The following is a 20,664-nucleotide window of genomic DNA, read 5'->3' as shown; positions in this document are numbered from 1 at the left end:
TCAGACACTTCCCTACAACAACCAAGACTGAATAGGTCACCAGAGTGGGCAGAGAAGCTAGGCGGCAGCCCAGACGGAAGCTTGTTAAAATAACAAGTACTGGGACTCCACTCAGAGAAAAGATAAGTAAATATTACTGCTTTTCTTTTATAAAAAAAGGTTATTATGTGTGTTGACAGAATGCTTACATTTTGAAGCAGTTGATAAGATCCGTGGTCGAGTGCTGCATTGAAAGGCTTCTGGGTGGCAGATGATCCTGGCTGACAGAAGGATGCCTGGATGTTACTATAGGGCAAAAGATGAATGCTACTGGTCTTTGGAGTGCAACGGGGTCCAAACTTTTCTTTTTTTCCTTAAGAGCGTGCACTTCAAAAGCCAGCCTTTTTCCTTGCAGCTGGTGATGTGTTTGAATATAATCTATTGGCAAAGTGACATACTGATTTCTAGTGACAGGGAGACTCTTGCTGATTTGTAGCTCTATGAGCCCGTACGAAAGCTGGTCATGCAACTTGTCTGAAGGCATTCTCTACTGGGCACTGCATTGCCCAACTCAAAGCACGCTGCTAACCTGTTCTTGCACTGTGGATTAATGCTTTTTCAAAGCTTGGCTTGTAGTTTTTGTTTGTTTTTTTGTTTGTTTGTTTTTGTTTTGTTTTGTTTTCTCTGTTCTTGGCAGTTGTTAAGCAGCCTTGTGTAAACTAACTTGGAATCTGTTCATGGATTCCATGGTTCATACTAGTTTGAAATGAGACCCTTTCTCACTGGGCTTCTGCAGCTCCCACTCTGAGGTTTACTTATGAGGTCTTGTCTACGACTTGTTTGGGGATTTTTTTTTTTAATGCAAAAACATGGAGAAAGGGGGCTTAGCTGAGGCTGCAGGGAGGAAAGATCAAGCAGCAATCGAGTTTAATGGAATAGTATTTGATATAGTAAGCTTCTAAAACAGGAATTAGCAAGTCTGTTTTCTGTGAATGTATTTGAAAAATGGTGCTCTTGTCTCTGTGTAAGCTCGTAGGAACAAAAAAGAAATGGAAATTTTCTTTCTGTGTTCTCGCTACTTACTGCTACGAGGATATTCTTTGTTTTCCTCTCCATCGTGCTTGGAAAATGAACTGGAGTGAGAAGAGTGCACACTTATCCTTTCAGTGTCATTGTGATTTCATAATCGGGATATTAACGTGCTTTTCAGGGAGATACGATATTTGACTGTATCATTAACGTGCTTTGTGTGAAGTTGTTTTAAAGGTATTGTCTCTGAATAGCATAAGTAACTTAAGGCTTCATGTCACTTAACTGTTGTCAAATCATCTTAAGTTCGCCATGTGGTGGGATTTTTGGTGTGTTTTATTTGGCATCCGTAAGCATCAGTGATTTCAGATCTCTTGCCTTATGGCCTGATAGGCTGTCCCTGTGCAATTGTGTAGCCTTTCCTTGAATAAAGGAGGTTGGCTGAGTCTAAACTTGCTTTTCTGCTGTTCTTTGGTGTGTTTTTAGTTGGTTTATTTTAGTCACTTCTTGTTCTAGGAACTATAGGGGTCTTCTAGCTGTGAAGAATAAAATGGATGATCTCTCATTTAGACTTTAGTGTGTGAAGGAGGGGGTGTTGTCTTTTTTTTTTTTTTTGCTTCACCTGGCCACGATCATGGCTTTTCAACCAAAACTGCCTTTTTTACTTTTTTATTCAATGACTCCTCAGAGCTGATACCATTTTTATGATAGAGGTAAACCGCTGTGGAATTTGACCTCTTGTCTGATTTTTAATCTCGTGAACCGAACATGTACTTGTTGGCCTCTCTCTCCCCCCGCCCCCGACTGCCAGTGACATTAAAAGCATTTTTGGTTTTAATATTAATATTCAGAAGTGCGTTATCTCTGCTTGCTGTGCTGTCCAGTGAAGAAATGTGTTTGTATAATGCAGAGTGCTGAGTCACTGAGGTTATCACTAGAATTGGTAAATGAACTGGGTTTAGAAAGTGTTTATGTACTGAAAATAAATCACTGGTATTATAGTTTTCCTTGAAGGTACATGCCAGGTCATCAAGGAATGTTAGTAACCTCTTTTAGTTGTATTGTTCTTAACATCACTCCCATTTAAATCCATCAGTGATATACTTTAAAAATAAATGTGTTCAGTATTATGTACAAATGGGAAATGCAGGCCTGTGCTACCCTATAAGGATAGCTGATAAGTGCACACAAAGCAAATGATGCTCTCTTTATAGTAAAGAACTGAGCTGAATGTTGCTGCAAAGGAGTAACAAGATAGACGGCCTCTTTGAAATAAAGTCTGTCCATTTGTTGCGAATATCCTAAAGAGTCCAGTATAAGAGGATGTCCAGCTTTGATGTAAGGATACCCTTCATTTGTATATCTTGTCTTTATAGAGTGCATTTGGGGTGACACCTGTGATGTGCTTACATAGTTTCATGTTAAGCCACTTGTAAGGTAAACAGGGACTCAGTCAGTGGTTTTGAACAGCAATGTTTTCCCTCCTCTCATGCTTGTCGCTGCTATATTATTAGTGTTAAAACTTGAACATCAATGCAATAACTCTTGGATCCATAGGTACACTAGGAGACTTTGAGAATGGCTTTAAAGCATGCTTTTTTGAAGGAAGTCTGCAGTGTACATTGTAATGTTAGGGGTACTCCTTAAACAGAACAGTTTATTTAGAGAAGCAGACTATAAACTTTTTAATCTGCTTTGAACAGTTTTGTGCTGCCAAAGCTACACCGCTTCCACAATATAAGCCTATTAAGATATGTTGTTTGACCCTTGAATAGAAATACAGCTTCCTATTAATCTTGAAATTTAATAGTGTTGGTATTGCAGATCCCTTGAGTCAAGAGCTGTGGTGGGAGAAAGGGTAGGGAAAACAAAACTACTCTCGCCTTGTCTGGAAACATTCAGTTTAATTGGGCAGAGCTTCGGCCTCTAGGCCTTGTGCAGGTCTACTGTAGCAGAAAAGCATCTGCAGGAACTTGGAGGGTTTGAACTGATAGATGTGAACTAGTGGGGCAGAGTCATACACAGGGATTTTATCGTTGTGGTGGGGAATAATCTTGCTGAGATAATGGTGTAGCTCCTCTAGGTAGTATGGTAATCCATATATGTCAGTAGTTTATACCTTTCTGGAAATGCCAACAAGACTATTAATTGTGGAAGTATTCTGTGCTATGCATGCAAATAGGACAGTCTGTTGTTCCAGTGAAACACCTTGCTGCAAGGTCAGACCAGTCAAATTGAGGTGAAAAGGAGCTGGCTGAGCCTTTAAGACAGCTTGAAACCATGGACAGTTGCATCTGTGCCTCTGGATAGCAGAAATCTAGTTTTGTCTGACCTGTATCTCCCCCAGCTCTGAAGCCACATTTCAGGCTAAGGGCTAAACTCTGTTCTCACAGAATAACAAAACGGCTGAGGTTGGAAGGGACCCCTGGAGGTCCTCTGGTCCAACCCTCCTACTCAGGCAGGGCCACCTAGAGCTGGTTGCCCAGGACCATGTCCAGAAAGCTTTTGAGTACCTCCAAGGATGGAGAGTCCACAGTGTCTCTGGGCAATTTGTGCCAGTGCTCAGTCACCCTCACAGTAAAGAAGTGTTTCTTGATGTTCAGAGGGAATCTCCTGTGTTTCAGCTTGTGCCTACTGCCTCTTGTCCTGTCAGTGGGCACCACTGAGAAGAGCCTGGCTCCATCGTCTTTTCAGCCTCCCTTCATGTACTTACATAGATTGATGAGATCCACCCTGAGACTTCTCTCCTGTAGCCTGAACAGCCCTCAGACATGCACATAGTCCTTAAGAGGCAGTCCGGTACAGTAGTTTTAGACAGTTTCAGGGAACCATGTGTCACAGATCAGCTGATAACATATGGTCAGTGTTTTGTTACTATTGTCTTTGCTCTCATGTACAATTTATTGAATCTAAAAAGTGACATGTCACTCTAGGCTGTTGGATCCTTCAGCTTGCGGTGGGGAGAACTCTTGGTGTTCCTTTAGACTTAGACTTTTATCAAATCTACCTTCTAGTTTTATTCTAGCAGCCAGTGATTTTTATTGGAGAAGTTCATAAAAGAGGTTACTAGAAGTTTAAGCTGGGACCACTTTTTCCTCTGAACTGTAGATGCTACTGATTGCCTATCAGGGAGTAATAAATAGAAGATTTATCAGTAAATAGCTTTGCTACAGTGTTAAATATGTACCTTAGGGAGAAGCAGGCTTGTTTTATCTACTCAGTTAATCTTTAGTTACTTTTTGCACAAGAAGGACCTGAGTGGCAATGAGTAACACACTGAATTCTTGCAACAGAGAAAGTGGAGAAAAAAAACCAACCAAACAAAAAAAACAACAACAAATGCCACCAGATAAAGGCAAAAGTGTTTGAGATTGTTCATAAGGAGAGAAGATCTGTTCCACTGAGTTAGAATATTTTTCTTATCTAGCTGTTCTGCATGGCAGCGGCGGTGCTCTATAGTGTCTCCTTGTAATATATCAGTAGGTATAATATTTCAGGATAATTGTAGTGGGTTTAGACTCTAGCAATTATTCCTGACAAAAATAAGAACTGGGAGGCAGTATTTCAGTTTTCATTCTCAATATGCCAGTGTCTTTTTCTGCTAATTTCATCTAAGGTTGTGAACTTTCAATTTGGATTACTGTAGCCCAAAGCATCTGTCTGCCCTAGCTGCCAGATGAGCTTCCGTACGACATACTCTAATTTCAGGAAATGTCTTATCAGGCTACGCAGAGCCTTGCTGATGTCTACTGGCTGTTGCCTGCTTAAGGGTAAGGACAAAACAGTGTCTCAGAGGAAAAGTGTCCCTAAGAAAAGGCACACTTCTTAGTGCTGCGAATCCTTCTAAAATATGAAGTAGAAGTAGGAGTTCTGCATTTGTGTCTGTCTGTGAAGTCTGATTCTTTAATATTAGAAAGTTGAGAAGAGCCTGTTCGGGGCTATAACAAATGAGAATGCTTTCCAAGATCAGAACTCCAGCACCGTGTTGTGAAAGTCGCTGTCTCTAGGCCCATCAAGGACAGGGGGATCATTAGGGGCACTCAGCATGGCTTCACCAAGGGGAAGTCATGCTTAACCAACTTGATAGCCTTTTATGAGGACGTAACCCGGTAGATAGATGATGGTAAAGCTGTGGATGTGGTCTATCTCGATTTCAGTAAAGCATTTGACACGGTCTCCCACAGCATCCTCGCAGCTAAACTGAGGAAGTGTGGTCTGGATGATCGGGTAGTGAGGTGGATTGTGAACTGGCTGAAGGAAAGAAGCCAGAGAGTGGTGGTCAATGGGACAGAGTCCAGTTGGAGGCCTGTGTCTAGCGGAGTCCCTCAAGGGTCGATACTGGGACCAGTTCTGTTCAATATATTCATTAATGACTTGGATGAGGGAATAGAGTGCACTGTCAGCAAGTTCGCTGATGACACCAAACTGGGAGGAGTGGCTGACGCGCCAGAAGGCTGCGCAGCCATTCAGAGAGACCTGGACAGGCTGGAGAGTTGGGCGGGGAGAAATTTAATGAAATATAACAAGGGCAAGTGTAGAGTCCTGCATCTGGGCAAGAACAACCCCATGTATGAGTACAAGTTGGGGACAGACCTATTGGAAAGCAGCGTAGGGGAAAGGGACCTGGGGGTCCTAGTGGACAACAGGATGACCATGAGCCAGCAGTGTGCCCTTGTGTCCAAGAAGGCCAATGGCATCCTGGGGTGTATTAGGAGGGGTGTGGTTAGCAGGTCGAGAGAGGTTCTCCTCCCCATCCTACTCTGCCCTGGTGAGGCCGCATCTGGAATATTGTGTCCAGTTCTGGGCCCCTCAGTTCAAGAAGGACAGGGAACTGCTAGAGAGAGTCCAGCGCAGAGCCACGAAGATGATTAAGGGAGTGGAACATCTCCCTTATGAGGAGAGGCTGAGGGAGCTGGGTCTCTTTAGCTTAGAGAAGAGGAGACTGAGGGGTGACCTCATTAATGTTTATAAATATGTAAAGGGCAAGTGTCATGAGGATGGAGCCAGGCTCTTCTCAGTGACATCCCTTGACAGGACAAGGGGCAATGGGTGCAAGCTGGAACACAGGAGGTTCCACATAAATATGAGGAAAAACTTCTTTACGGTGAGGGTGACTGAACACTGGAACAGGCTGCCCAGAGAGGTTGTGGAGTCTCCTTCTCTGGAGACATTCAAAACCCGCCTGGACGCGTTCCTGTGTGATATGGTCTAGGCAATCCTGCTCTGGCAGGCGGATTGGACTAGATGATCTTTCGAGGTCCCTTCCAATCCCTAACATTCTGTGATTCTGTGATTCTGTGACTTCTGGCGTATGTAGGAGTTCAACCTTTTCCATTTTTAACTAGTTTGGTTAGCATCCAAAATGAAATAAAAACTAGCAAATCAGATGTCTGAGTTCTTCATAAATGCAGAACAACTGTACAGCATGCATGTTTATTTTGGAATTGCTTTTCTTAAAAAAGATGTCAGTTATTCTTCATAAATAATTAACAAGGTTCCCAATGTGCAGAGCTTGTAGAACAGACAGCCAGCTTCAGAAGTGTTAATTTTTTAGTAGGAAGATGGCTTCACTCTGAGTCAACAACGTGTCCGGTTGTGTAGCAGCTCTAGTAAGCCAGTAAGAGCCAACAAAAACATAGCAAAAACATGACAGTTGCTTCAAAGGAGAAGACACTAACACACGTATTCGCTGTGATCGAACCGGGAAGAAGCGTGGGGGAGAGGATGCAAAAGGGGTTGATCAAAGTAGTCAGTGGTGTATACTGAAAAATACTTAAGGGAAGTAGTTAGATCAAAACTGCCTTAAGATCTATTTTCAAAACAGTCCTTAAGAATAAAAAGGAAATGTTTCCTGTGTGCGTTCTTAAGAACCCTTACATCTTAAAGTCTGGTCTCTCTGTTTGTGAGACTAGCGAACTTCAAAGATGTTCAGAATCTCTCAAAGGGAAAAGGCACAAAAAAAGGTCCCAACCAAATCTGACAACATGCAGCAATGTACTGTTCTAGTCCTGTTGACATCAGTATATCAGCTTGAATGAGACCATTACTTTGGGTGAGGTTACTTGTGGCATATGCCTCTGAGGAAATAGATGCTTAATCACACTAGGCAGCAAAATATCTTTGGGGTGTGTTTTTTTCTGGTAATCTTGTAGCCGTGCAACTTGAAACGAGCTTCCCAAACATGTACATCACTGCTGATGTCATTCTTTCCCAGCTTGTTTTGGCATAAGCTATTGGCAAACGTGAATAGCAACCATATTTAATTTCAACTTTACTCAGAATAGAAACAATACTTAACAGAAAATGACAAAATCAGAAGGCTTTTTGTTTGAACTCCTGATGTTTGACTAATCGTTATCATAATACTGGAACATGACTAGGCACAGAATGCACTCTGGAAACTGGCAACTTCTGCAGCTCTCAAACCTAAGTCGACTTCATGAGATTTATTAGTTCACAGTTAAGCTGTCAAAGTAAAATGTACAAAACAAATACTTTTCAGAGGAAGACTTCGAATTGCCATTAAGTCTCACTTTAGAAACAAACCAGAAAAAGCTCTGTTAAGTCTTGACCAGTGCAGAATTACTTTGAAGAATGCAGTTTCTCTGACAGAAAACCTTAAACCCAAACCTTAAACCCAAGCTTTTAAGCCAGAACCGTCCTTCTAATCTGCAATCGGAAATGAAGTCTTTGCAGTTTGTTTTTGTACTTCTAGATGGATTCTTGGCTCAGAATGGCAACATTCTCCGCTGGTTAAAACTGTGGTGCTTCATCAGCCTCTGAATAAACAAACTTTGACATAGCCAAATGTGGAAACAGGAGAGGGGAAGGAAGGCAGCAAGGTCCATGTTGAGGATGAAGTGTCTGTGTCATAGAAGGGAAAGGTGGGAGGCAAAGAGTCGTTGTCCCCAGCATGTGAATAGTTCAGAAACTTAATCCAGGCAGTCTTGAATTATGGATTTTTATAATAGACTTGTATGTTGGAAGAAGAGTGCTGACTGCTCTCAGCATCTCCAGCTCTTCTCTTGAATAACAGTTCTCTTTACTGCCTTGATGTCTGTCTGTGTTGACATGATCCTGCCAAAGTCAGGATCTTCTCAGAGAAGATCTTCTCAGAGAAGATACCTTCACAGAGTATCTTCTGTGTGGACAATAGCTTGGCTCTTGCTTCTAGCAGTGGTTCCACTATCTCTTTCTAAGTTTTATGATTATATCTGGTCCTTTCCTTCATTAGCAGAATTTAATTATTTTAATAAATCAAATACAGGGAAATATTATAACTCTGTACTCAGAATGAAATGTAGCGTTTCCAAATCAGCCCTGCTAAACTCCTCCTCTTGAACTTTTGAGGTGAATATTTGTAGTTGACTAACAATGAATCCTTGTGTTCATCTGGGGAATGATTGAGGCAGAGTCTTATGACTTAACTTACAAAGTCTTTGGTTTCTTCTGTAGGCTTTGAGTTGGGATGTAAATGGCTAGATTGCCAGGACTTCAAATTGGTATGTATGGGGTTTGCTTGTGTGTATTGGGGGTCTTTCAGCCTTTGATAAAGAGGAACTTTATTGGTGATGTTTCCTGTATATGGGTCTGAAAGAAAGCAAAATATTGTGTTAGCTTTCTGAGTTTTTTTCTCTTTTGAATTTGATGATCTCAGTAAGATGTGATACTCTGATGCTGTAGCTGTAGAGTCAGCTGGCCAGAGTTCTAAGGTGAAGACTGATGCTGTCTTACGATACAGTAAGTAACACTTTACCTATCATCAGTGAGCTCATCTTAACTCCTTGATTAACTGATCACATCTTGTTTTGCATTTCAGAGGTTGCGCTAGCAGTAGTTCAAGTCACTGGCGAGTGCTATCTAACTATTCTATTTTTAACTAGAGATGTGATAGATCTCTGAAGCTGGGTAAGTGGTAAGCTTATAGCACAGAGAGAAAACCTGAGCAGGAAACAGTGAAGTTGAAGTAAAGCGTGACTTTTTTGGACCAGTCCTCTGTACTCTGGGGTGAGCCAGGGCCATGATGAAGTTTACGAGAGCCAGTTTACTCTAGTAAATAGTTATAATACAAGGCCTTAACATATGTTAAGATAGCAGATGTTTGCCACGAGGTCCTTGTGGATGATGGTGATGGGGAGTGGTGAGTCAGCAGGGGGACTCTGTGTGGAAAGGCCTGTGTGTAAACAGATAAGAACTCCCAAATTTCTGTATAAAACATTTGCATGCTTGAGGGCTTTAGCACTCTAGTGATGTGTTCATGAAACTGATCGCATCTGTTTGGGAACACTTACTTTTTGCTTTAGTGTGAGCTGTCACACTTGCAGCTTTATGATGTGTCATAGGAGTATTCATAAAGTACTTGTTCCCTTCTCTAGTACTTCAAATACCTGAGGCATGCTTTCAAAGAAACATAGTGAAATCAAAACTGTGCCTGTTTTTTGGGGGTGGAGTGGGGGGGAGAGTTAGGAGAAAAGTAGGATTATACATATTCAGATCATATACTAATATGTGCTTAGTGGGAGTTAAATCCCATGAGTAGAGGTAAAAGTCAAGCCTTTTTTAAAATTTGTTTTCTTTCTGGAAAACTTCCTCTATTGAAGCTCAAATGTGGTTAAAATTATGAGAACTCCTCTTGAGAGCAACTGGTTTCGGTTTTTACTTCAGTAGCAGCTTAAGCAACAACTTAGTCCTACTCCACGTAGCAGAAGATCTAAAAGCACTTTTCCATAGAAGCATATCCTGTAGAATTAGTGCTGCAGTAGCAGGCTTCAGAGTTGGCTAACGAGATACATAGAACTGTTCCATTTCTAAACAGATATGCCTCAGGGAAGATATTCAAAGTCTTTACATTTCTTCCATGATGAAATGAAAGGCAAGTTTTGTTCAAGACATGGAGGCAGGCCTGACTCTTCTCGAAACTATGTAGTTCTCATTCTACATTAAATGTAAAAGAATAACATATTTACTCAGCACTAGTTTAAACTGGTCATCACAAAGAAGTGGCTTATGCAGAGAGGCACTAGCAATAGGGACTGTATTGTACTAACAGCAAAATTGCAACTATGTAAGCTTGTCTGTTAGAATGCACAAACAGTGTACATTTCAAACTGTCTGCACTGAGGTTGTGATTTGCACTGTTAGCCTCAGATTTTTTTGGTAGGGATTTTTGTTTGGTATGAAGATCACAGAAGAAGGGAAAGAATCCTCGCTTTGGATTCCCGGTGCTTCCTGTGAGTAGTTTTCCATCGTGTAATGTATTACAACACAGAGCTTTGTAGGTTCTGTCTTTCAGAATAGTATGTCCTGTTGGAGTAGCTGACCCTGGAAACTAACACTTTCATATAAATAGATGTAGAGTGAAACAAATGGCAGGTTTGATTGGCATTTACTTCATTACAGAAAGCAGGATTATGTTTCTTAATGTCAGGAGGTGTCCACAGAAAACTGTCAGTTCTACTATAGCAGTGTTTTTCTAATTTCTTGGTTATATGTTAATTTCCAGCCAGGTATTAGACTGGCCCCTAGCTTGCTACTGAAAACTTGCACCTTGTCTGTGCTTCGTGGCCAATGTCCCATAAGCAGTGACATTTTTGGGAGAATGGAATTTCTGACAGTTAGACAAAACTATTCATTTTGAAAACCAAAACCCCACTTCTGAGTAGTCGGAGACATTGGTGAGGCAGTGTCATAGGCTGCTTGCCTGCACTCTGCTTAGTGCAGACAGAACTGGTATGAGGCATACTGACACTCCGGCAGAGTCAGGCTTCAGATCTCCTGGTGGTTGCTATGTGAAAGAGGTAGTTCTTCCTTCCTACACAACTCGAAATCTGCATATTTTGGGCATTCTTATTCTTAACACTGAAGATGAGTGCTTTTGAAAGTAAAATTCAACTAAATCCCACTGCCGTGTTCTTTTCTCTCTCTCAGTCCAGGGGAACCTAGAGCTCAGGAATGCTGTCTCTTAATTTGCTATTCTAATGTTAAAGGCAGGTAGCCCTACATATCGTTGGGGTGTCTGTATTTGTTCTATGCCTTGCTTGCTCTGTGTTGGTTTTAGGATTTGCTTGCAGCTGCAATAGCATGTTGCTGAGATGATAATTTATTAGCTGGGCATACAGTGGTGTGACCCTTTCCTACCCCACAAAAGTGCCACTGTTGTTGGGTATTAATTTAAATTAGAAGCATCCAGCACCAAACAAAGCAAGTATTTTGTGTATTGTACTGAGATGTCTTCAAGATGGACAGAGAAGCCTTGGTTACAGGCTGTGCTGATATAGTTCAAGACTTCAGGCTTTAAAAAAGAAGAAAAATAAAGAAAAAATAGCGATTTGGTGCATGTTACTAGTCTCCCACTTATCTCATGGAAGCTGAGTGTACAGGAAGGAATGGGACTGGCTATTGTTACACACAATGAGCTTTTTGACATTTTGGAATAGGCATGTGGACTTTCTGCTAGTAATACACAGTGAAGGAGTTAACTTTTAAACCACATTCTTGTGCTTAGCAGGATTTCTAATAGCATGGAAAGACAGTAGAAGTGTCGGCAAAAATCTTGGTTCTTCCCTTTTAAAAAAATAACTAGAGGTCTGACTGCTAAAATAACTCAGTTCTACTATTTAAACTCACAATTCAGTGCTTACAGCCTGAAGGACTCAAATATTTATGGGAAGCTGTTGGAAGCAGATTCCCATTCAGTCAAACCAGAAGTGAAACCAGTTACCAGAACTTGGGTATCAGACCTCTTCAGTTGGAGAAGTATTTTTTTAAAAAATAAATTGTTGTACTGACCTAGATACACTGACACAGAACCACCAAGACTTCAGTATCAGGTTACTGTAGCTGTAAGGTTAATGACTGAGTGATTGTTTACTTCTGTGAGACAAAGCTAGATAGTTTCCATCAGTAATTATAAACCTGAAATTTCATGATAATAATATTCTCTTTAGAGATTAAAACAAGACTGATCTTAACTTGACTTGACTGATCTGTCATTGTCTAAGAGTACAAGCACAAGCCCAACTTTAATTGATAACTCTAATTGTTCTTGTGCAGAAAAGCTCCTGACAAGGGTAGGGTAGGAAGCCTGACCAGTTGAACATTGGGAACTTAGCTGGCCTCATGCCAGGCTCGCTACAGCACATTGTGCTGCTGTCCCTGTGATGCTCTGTGGAGAGCTTATAAGGCTGATGGTGGCCCTGGCATTGTGGGGACCAGCAGCAGGGATCAAAAAGATGACAGATGTTCCATAGCTGGAGGATGAGGAGCTGAACCCAGTACGATGTGAGTTGCCATCTGTCTCTTTCTCAACTCAGGCACCACTACTGAAAGTACAGAAACCACTGCTGTATCACAAACTGTGCCTTATACAGGCTGTCAGTAAAATAGCTCTTCTGATATTTTTCTGGGTGTGCTCCGACTGGATTTCCAGAGCTGTGTATACACTGATACCTGCATCATTTTGGTGTCATATTTACTACCTTGTGTAAATATTTGTGTCACTGTGTAAAATAGTGCAATACTCAGCTAATGTGATTTCACGAAATCAGATGTTATTTCACTGAAAAATGTTAGTCTGTCTGCATCCAGTTTAATAGACTGAAATGCGTATGCTTCCGAAAGCAGGTGTTTTCTTTGTCATCTTCCTGCTGTATACATAGATCCTGAAGATTTTATGTTAATAAGCATTTTTAAAACTAGTCTGAAGGTTCCTTCTGTAATCTTGCAGTTGTTTTTGTGTTGGGACACTGAAGAAAAAACTTTGGGGAAAAAGGATAAAGGTGAAGTGTCATCTCCAGAAATGGTGGTGGAGTAGCCAGGAAGATGGAATAATTTTCCTCAGAACTTAATCATTGGCCAAGTCTTGTGAATGAAAATTGGAGTATGGCAAAATTATGCATAACAGCAATCTACTTCTTACATTTTGGGAAAACTATCACTCAGTCAATTATGTTGTTGAATGAACTTTATGCTCTGAAAATAGTGCCAATCTGCCTGCATATTTCTTATTAAGCTTGGAAGAATGGAGTATGTGGTTCTGGAAAGACAAAAACATCCTGCCTTTGCAGTCAAATTACTGCAAGAAGGTTTTAGATGTATCTTGTCAATAATAAAAGACAAGGTGACAAAATGGTGATATTGCTTAAAGCTACTTTGTGTTTAAAAATAAACAATATGCTTATTTCAAACAAGGTTGTTTCTCCAGAAATACCTGTATTTTGAAGCAGAGTACATGAAGGTCCTGCTAGCTCTTACCTTTTCAAGCATTGCTTTTCTACAGGTGAAATCAGTCAAATAATGGTAGTGCAACCATCTGGGTTGTTTTCTGTGGTGTGTTGTGTGTGGTGTTTGGTGGTTTGTTTTTTTTTTTTCCCCCCCTCACATTGACATGGTAGAAATGTTTTGGTGCTTAAGGACATAGTGTAGTTACAGACAGTATTTCCAGACTACTAGCTTCAGAGAGCTGCTGGTGTAAACTCTTACCCTTCACTGAGTACTGGGCTGTAGAGGTTTGTGGAGCCAGCTCTTGGCTCTCTGAATGTGTGTGTCCATCCCACAGGCTCAGTACTGTTGACTGAAGTTTTATACTGGACTTTACATCTCCAGCCCCCAAATATTGAATTAAGGTTGCTTTAAAACCAGTACATTCAGATATGAATGAGCATCCCAAAGGTTACAAGCAACAAACTTAGACATGTGTTCTTTTTTTGTTAGCTTCTGGCTGGCGTTGTGCTGCTGACGTAACAGATTAAAAGCTTTTTTTTTTTTTTTTTTTTCTGTTGTTACCTATTAGTAGTGTGTAATTGCTGTACCAGTAGGTGTTTGGCATCTAGGAAACCTGGAAGTACACAGAAAAGTGAATTGTAAAGCTGGCTATTTATTTTCCAAAAAGGGAATTTATTTCTAGTACAACTTCTGTAATTCTGAATAGCTCTGCCTTATGATAGGGAAGAGAAACCTTAAAGTCAAAAAAAGCCTTTTTTGAGGGAGGCGCAAAAAATTGTGTCTTTCACCTATATCTGTTGTTGCTTGTTTAGTCACACTACTGTGCTTTTAGAGGATGCAAAGAAAGGTTCATCTGGGTTTTGTTAGATATATTCTGATTTTCTTTCAGTTTGCTGTTAAATAACATTGAAACTTAAGTTTTAGGTAAAGTTTTAAACCACTCGATCATTTATCAAAACAAAACGTTAGAGCATAAAGGCATATCATTCAAGACTGCAAAAAAAATGCAAATACCATTTAAAATAACTGGTTTTTCTTTGCTGTTCAATAAGAATGAAAAGTACCATTTTATTTTCAGTCCTCTACCCTCCCTTTCTCAGGAGAGTGAAATACTGATGCTGTTTCTCTAAATGGGCGGTTATATACAAAATGTAACCCCTGCAGAAACTGCTTAATACCAGCTCTTTTGCAGTGGCATGTCTGATTTGAATGAAACATTGCAGTAATTGGCTTCATTGGTACTGTCAGAGTGAACTTTAAATGAAAGTGACAGTAACTAGTCCAGACTCTTTTCATTGTGTTCAAGGTAAAACTATTAGACAGTAGGTGACTTACTGGTTATATTGCTTTCAATTAGCAACCCAATTTTATACTTTTAAATTATCATGTAATTGGATTGCCCCTTTACCTCAGAGCCTGGCAGCCAAACCGGCTAATTTAGTATTTGGTGCAACTGAGGGGGTGAAAATTCCTTGCATAAATCTTTCTCCAGAAGGTATGTTACTGCCAGCATAGAAGGTCTTCTCTGGAAGTGGCAAATCTGCTTTAATACCTCCATCCTAGCCTCTAAATTTGCACCCCCCCATTTGTGCCTGATTCTGAATCCACTGTTTGAGTGGTTGTTATAACTGAGGGGGCTGAAGCCTCCAAAGTGAAGCTTTAATGTAAAATGTAGCCAAATAGGATATATGAACGGTTCTTAAATTAGATTCAAAAAGGTGATGTTGGTATGTGTGTAAGTTTCTTAGGAAAGTGTGTAAGTTGTTCCTGTAACTGTTCCAAGAGACTAATTGTCATATCCTTGCATGTTCTTAGCAGAGGAGGAATTGACATTGTAAACTAGAGGACAAGGCAGGGGCTGGGGATGCTTTTAAAAAGATACGACTGGAAGGGAGAAAGGAAGAGGAAAAGAGTCATTGGTTGGGGGACTGAAAGAGAAGTAGCACATTGAAACCTTGCTGGGCTGGGACCTGAGCCTTCAGCTACAGCCCTCTCCCCTCCCCTGGAAGAAAGAGGATACGGGAAAGCACCAGCAAAAAAAAAACGAGGAGGAAATAGGAAGGACATGTTGCTCTCCCGTTATTAGTCCTGGACTCCAAACGTGGATCACATCATCGTCTCTGGAGCTGATTGCATGTGTGGGCTTAAATAAAAGTCCACCATCTGGTGGCTGGGCTTTTTTTTTTTGTCAGCTTCTGGCTCCTCTGTAAAGTGTTTTGGGAGTGGGGAGGGAGGGCTGTTTATATTGACGTTAAATGAGTTAGAGGAATCTCTTTTTTAACCTCCTTCTGTAATCCTTAGGTTTAAATGTTTTTAGCTCATAGTTCAGTTGCAGTTATTTGTAGCTGGCATTCACATTTGCTCTGTAATTCAATTTAGGTGATGCTGCTTGGCCCAAATTAGAGCAGACTAGTGCAGGGAGTTTGGTGCGTGTAGGAACTGATCGTTAACTCTGTAGTTAAGGTCATCCAAGTGGAGCTGTAAATATTTCCCTTCAGTTTTAGGGTATAGTTATCTGGCTTGAATTCACTTGTGGAATTGTGATTTATACTGTCAGATGTTATTTGTCAGGTTTCTCAACTCCTGAAAATGCTGAGTAACAACCTGATTGTCATCACAAAAATACTGTAATATTCTCATTAATCTGTATGGTTTCAGTTCCAGCTGTTTGCTAGTTATTTGTTTATTAGGTTTCTATTTTCTGAATAGCTTCCAGCTACACATTCTTCAGAGACATGAGATTTTATTCATACATGTATCTACTTATAGGTGAGGAATTTGAAACTGGAGCATGAGCAGGAGAAAAACAAGATCTTGTCAGAAGCATTAGAGACACTAGCTACCGAACACCATGAACTAGAGCAGTCTCTGGTTAAGGGATCTCCACCTCTCAGCATCATCAGTGAAGAGCAGTTCTATGATGCTGTTTCAGGTGAGTAATGATGTCCAAAATGTGAGTGTGTAACCAGCATGTATGTGGTGAATGCCTTGTGGAGCCAGGGGGTGGGGAGCAGTCTCACTGTAAGTGAAATCTCTGCCTTTCTAATATGGAACTAATTTTAGGAGAATACTTCATGTGCTTTATGAATGGGCCTTTAAAAATTTGCCTGACTTCACCTGTTAGAATTGTATCATTTTGCTTTAGAGTGACAAAAAGTTACAAAACCACAGGGCAGTCAGGAAAGGTCTGATTGCTGGTGTGTCTATGCCCTTTTTTTAAATAGCAAAACTTAAGGCTTCTATTTTAGGAGATGTAACTGTATCTGGTAGCCTTCTGACTTGCTTTCTCCATGGTGGTCTATGTTTTTACTTTTGTTCTGTTGTTAAGATCTGTCCATGAAAATCGCTAGTTTTGAGGGATAATGAGGTTAAGAAAGGCTTGTTCTATTCCAATTTTGTATACCTTAAGCGTCACAGGTGGAAGAAAAGGATGAATCAAAATCCTGCGTGCATTTCTGAAGTATCTTTTCTTTCCCTGTCTGCTCTTCAGTTTAGTATCTTTCATATTTTCATGTGCAGAACATGCAAATAGTGATTTTTGGAAAACTCTGAACTGCATAAGATGATTACAATCTGCATTTGTACAGAGAGGCTGTACATAGTGCAGCTCAATACTAGCTCCAACTGGGTGGTCCCACAGCACAACGCTGTCTACAAGTATGAAGGATCTGGAAAAGCTTGAGGGTGAACATGGTCTAACTGTAGCAGATAATTAGGTTGTGATGGCATACACCATGTGCAAGTATGGGGTTGCTTTTTCTGTGAGCTGAACTGTCTGATGCTTCTGACAGATGAGAAAAGCGGTGTTGCCAGACTCCTTGATAGGTGTTCTGCAGTGCGCAACTTAAGCAGAGAGTAAAAACAGGCAAAGTGGAGTCTATGCTTGAGTATAGCACTAGCACAGGAACACAGGGAATCAACAGCAGACTTTGCTGCTTGGCATAGTAACAAATTTATCAAGCCTTCTAGAGGAGAAGAGATTGAGGAACACTAGAAACGTGTTCTTCAACCAGAACCAAAAGAACAATTCTGCTGAAAGGCCTCGGGCTCTTTTGCTTGTCGCAACAAAGCTGAGAATAGTGGTTTATCTGGTGCTGCTGGAATGTAGTCTCTCCAGCCAGGCTTGCTTTGTGTATATGAGAGAATAGTGAGCTTTAAAGAGCTATTAATCTATACATCTCATAACTGACCCAGTCTCTAAATCTTCTTGAATGGAAGTGTCCAAAGCCTCCTCTCTAGTTGGGAGAGGTGGTGGTTTTGTCACTTGAAGCTGCAAACAAATCACATCGAGTGGATTTGTATAACTATGAAACTTGTTGAGTGCATGTATAGATATACACACACGTATAAAATCGTGTCAATTCTCTCTGCTTCGGGAGAAGTTACTTGACGTAACTTATCTTGATTGCAATTTAAATAGTTTTCCAGGACAGACTCGCTTTCTTGGCTGTCAACTTCATCAGACTTGTGTTAGATTCTCTTTTCTAGGTTGTGCACATTCAGTGCTTTGCAGTGATTAGGGTCCTCTCTGTCTCTGAAGACACGTGTTTGGGGGAAGGGCACTCTCATTTATTTTTTTTGGGGGGGGGGGGGCGGAGCTAGAGAAAGGGAAATGTGACACATTTTCCTGGCTGCTGGATGCATGTTATGACTTTCACTGTAAACACAAAAGGAATTAGTTCTTGTGGGTATGGTTTCGGGTGGGGTTTTTTTCACTAATTACTGGGATCCTGGTAATACTTTCTAACCCTCTTTCTTTTCTGCCATGTCTGTGGAGTCTCAACTAGAAGGCTTCTTGTGTCTGTATGGCAAGAATACAATGAGAGTAGAGGAGTTGCGAATATATGGCACTAGGTCAGAGTTTGGGAATGTGGGTCTTCTTTCTTGGGCTAGTGAGACATATGATCATAAATATTTTCATAACAGAGAGTGGCGACTAGGCCTAATTGTTAGAAGTTAAAAATTTGGATCTCCAGAAATCTAAACTACTAGGGCTTTGTCTTAAAAGCTTTTGCTAAACCTCATTTGTAATCTGATAGTATTTTATTAAGTTAAATGATATTGATTTTGGATAAATAGACGTATTAATGAGTTATCTTACTAGGCTGTATAGGAGATTGAGCAAACACCAATGTATTTTAACAGGATGATACGACAAGTTATAATGTCTCGCAGTTGAAAAATGCCACTACTTTGAGAGTATTTTTTCTATTGGGATACCATCTTTTTCTACTTACAGTTATCTGAGTTTTTAAATCTCTACCATAGGAGTGAGTTTAGAAGTGAGAGTATTGCATAACCAGGCTTGCACTTTGAGCTGAAGAATTGTTAGCTTTGACTTGACAGGTTGAAAGAAGCAGCCACTGCTGCTTTTTGTTTTTTGTTTGTTTGTTTTAAGTGTGTTGTCTGCATATTAGACACTTCTGCTTGCTTACTCCCAACAAAAGTATTCACATTGTAGAGCGATCTGATTGCATGAACCAGATTCCTGAACGAAGCTGAATCAGAAGATACAGTCCAGTTGCTATTGGACACGCAGTCCGTGGTAGGAGAGTAGAGCTAATCTGAAGAGAATACCACTAGAAATGTATCTAGTTCAAGTGTCAAGTCCTCAGCACCATCTGTTTGGCTTGCAGATCTGCTCCAGCTGAGCCATGCTACCTGCTAATGTTGGCATAGACTAAATTAGTCACTGATAAGTCTGTGTTGTGTAGTTCTGTTTGTAGAAATTCTGGACACGATTAGAAAAATACCCTCTTTCTTTTCCAAAACTGGGGCGAGGAAAATGTTTGTAATGTGGTAAGATTGCTTACTGAAGTAGTAGTTTATTTGCTGAAGTCTCTCCTCTTTTTATTTTTAAGTGATATGCTGTTATCAATGCTTTCTGACTGTTGGCAGTAACTCCTAAATCCCTACAGTGGGAGAGCTGCAGACACTGAAAGTGAAAGGAAGAACCTGCAGGAAATGGGAGTTATTTGTGTTACCAAAGCATGGTATCTAGTGTTAAAATCAGGAAAGTTAAGGGTGTTATTAATCTGAACTCTGATAGCAATAGGTCAGTTAACAGTGCTTACTGGTGTGCTGATTCTCTCATCATGGGAGTGGTAGAAATGTGTAATTAAACTCGATATCGTATGGAGTGCTGGAGTTCTTGGTTTCAGGATTGAATGCTTAACATGTGTCAAACTCTTCTTCTGTGTTTAAAGCAGGGTGGGTCAGGGGCATTGGTGAGGGGAAGAAGCATTAAACAAGTAGCAGAATTTAGTAAGACCAATGGCATCTCCTAGAGAGCTAGAGAAGTTTTTAGCTTTGATTAAGTATACACACCTCAGGAAGCATATGAAAACAGAATACAAATGCAGAGTCTATCCACAGTGCTGAAAAATGGCTAAGCAGGTCAAGAATTAAAGGATGTCGGTACTTGATTTTTGCCTTGCAAATAAGATTCCCTGATTATGTGCAAATTGCACACCCACTTTGGGAAGAGCTCAGAACTGTCCTGATTTTTCTCTTTAACAGGTTTTATTTGAGAGGTGGAGTTTCTCTGCAAACACATCTTTTTTGTGTGTTGAGGGGAGTTTGATAGTTTTACATAGATGCAATCTTACTATGAAAGCAGTTATTTAGCTAAATGAATATTTAGATTATGCGAAACCTAACCTAGTACAGCTCCAAATGTTATGGACCACTAATGGGTGCTGTGTTTGTAAATAATGCTCATAAATGGCACAAGTAGTAGTAGACTAGTTCTGTCGCTTTTGCTCACTTCCTAGTTTGTCTCCAGTTATCAGCTCACTTAAAAGTAAAAATATTACAAAAGGCGTAGAAACTTACTGCCCTTCCTTCCATGATTAGGGTAATTTGTCAAGTGGCTTTTTTTGAACGTGTACCAAAAATACCCCACAAGCTCTGTGAGAGCACTGCTGCCTGTGGACTTCTTGCCTTGAATATAGTTAAAAGAATGAATTCAGGTATCTCGAAAAGCGATGGGAAACACCTGGTCATAATTCAAACCCAACCTTACCAGTGGTTAAACACTACCTTTCTTGGGTGTATTTATCAATCAAAGACATTGGCCAAATTTTTCTGTCTGGAACTGAAGACTTACCGGTTGTTGCCATAGGAGATGAACTTCCCTTGAGTTAAGTTTCTGTCATTGCTTCTGCTGTTTCCCCTTGTTCTCCCACTCTTGCAAAATGTAGCTGGTGTTTTTACTGTTACCCTGACACTTCAGGTCTCATGAGCTGGAGAGCTTCCTAGGCAGCCTGGTCTTGTCTCAAAGATCACTTAAAAATTTTGGTTTCTGAACAGGGTCTCTTATTCCTTCTCCCTCCTTCTCAGCCCACACCCCCTTAAGTTCAATAGGAAAAAAAACCTCATTTTCTCCCAGTCATCTGTTTGACAGCTGCTCTGTAGCAACTTGTGAATATAAAT

General features: G+C 40.5%; 1 protein-coding gene across 3 annotated transcripts in view; it reads left to right on the top strand.

Moving 5' to 3' along the window:
* Window positions 1-20,664, top strand: part of OSBPL1A (oxysterol binding protein like 1A) — a 78,177-nt gene that overhangs the window by 34,052 nt on the left and 23,461 nt on the right. For all 3 annotated transcript variants that reach the window (XM_068396068.1, XM_068396067.1, XM_068396066.1), the window contains exon 16: window positions 16,000-16,162. In XM_068396068.1, the coding sequence (XP_068252169.1) occupies window positions 16,000-16,162 (163 nt within the window). The remainder of the gene's footprint in view (window positions 1-15,999; window positions 16,163-20,664) is intronic.

This window comes from Nyctibius grandis, chromosome 3 (genome assembly GCF_013368605.1).
Source record: "Nyctibius grandis isolate bNycGra1 chromosome 3, bNycGra1.pri, whole genome shotgun sequence".
NCBI classification, from domain to species: domain Eukaryota; kingdom Metazoa; phylum Chordata; class Aves; order Nyctibiiformes; family Nyctibiidae; genus Nyctibius; species Nyctibius grandis.
The sequence above is the reverse complement of the archived record's forward strand: the minus strand, read 5'-3'. Positions and strand labels throughout refer to the sequence as shown.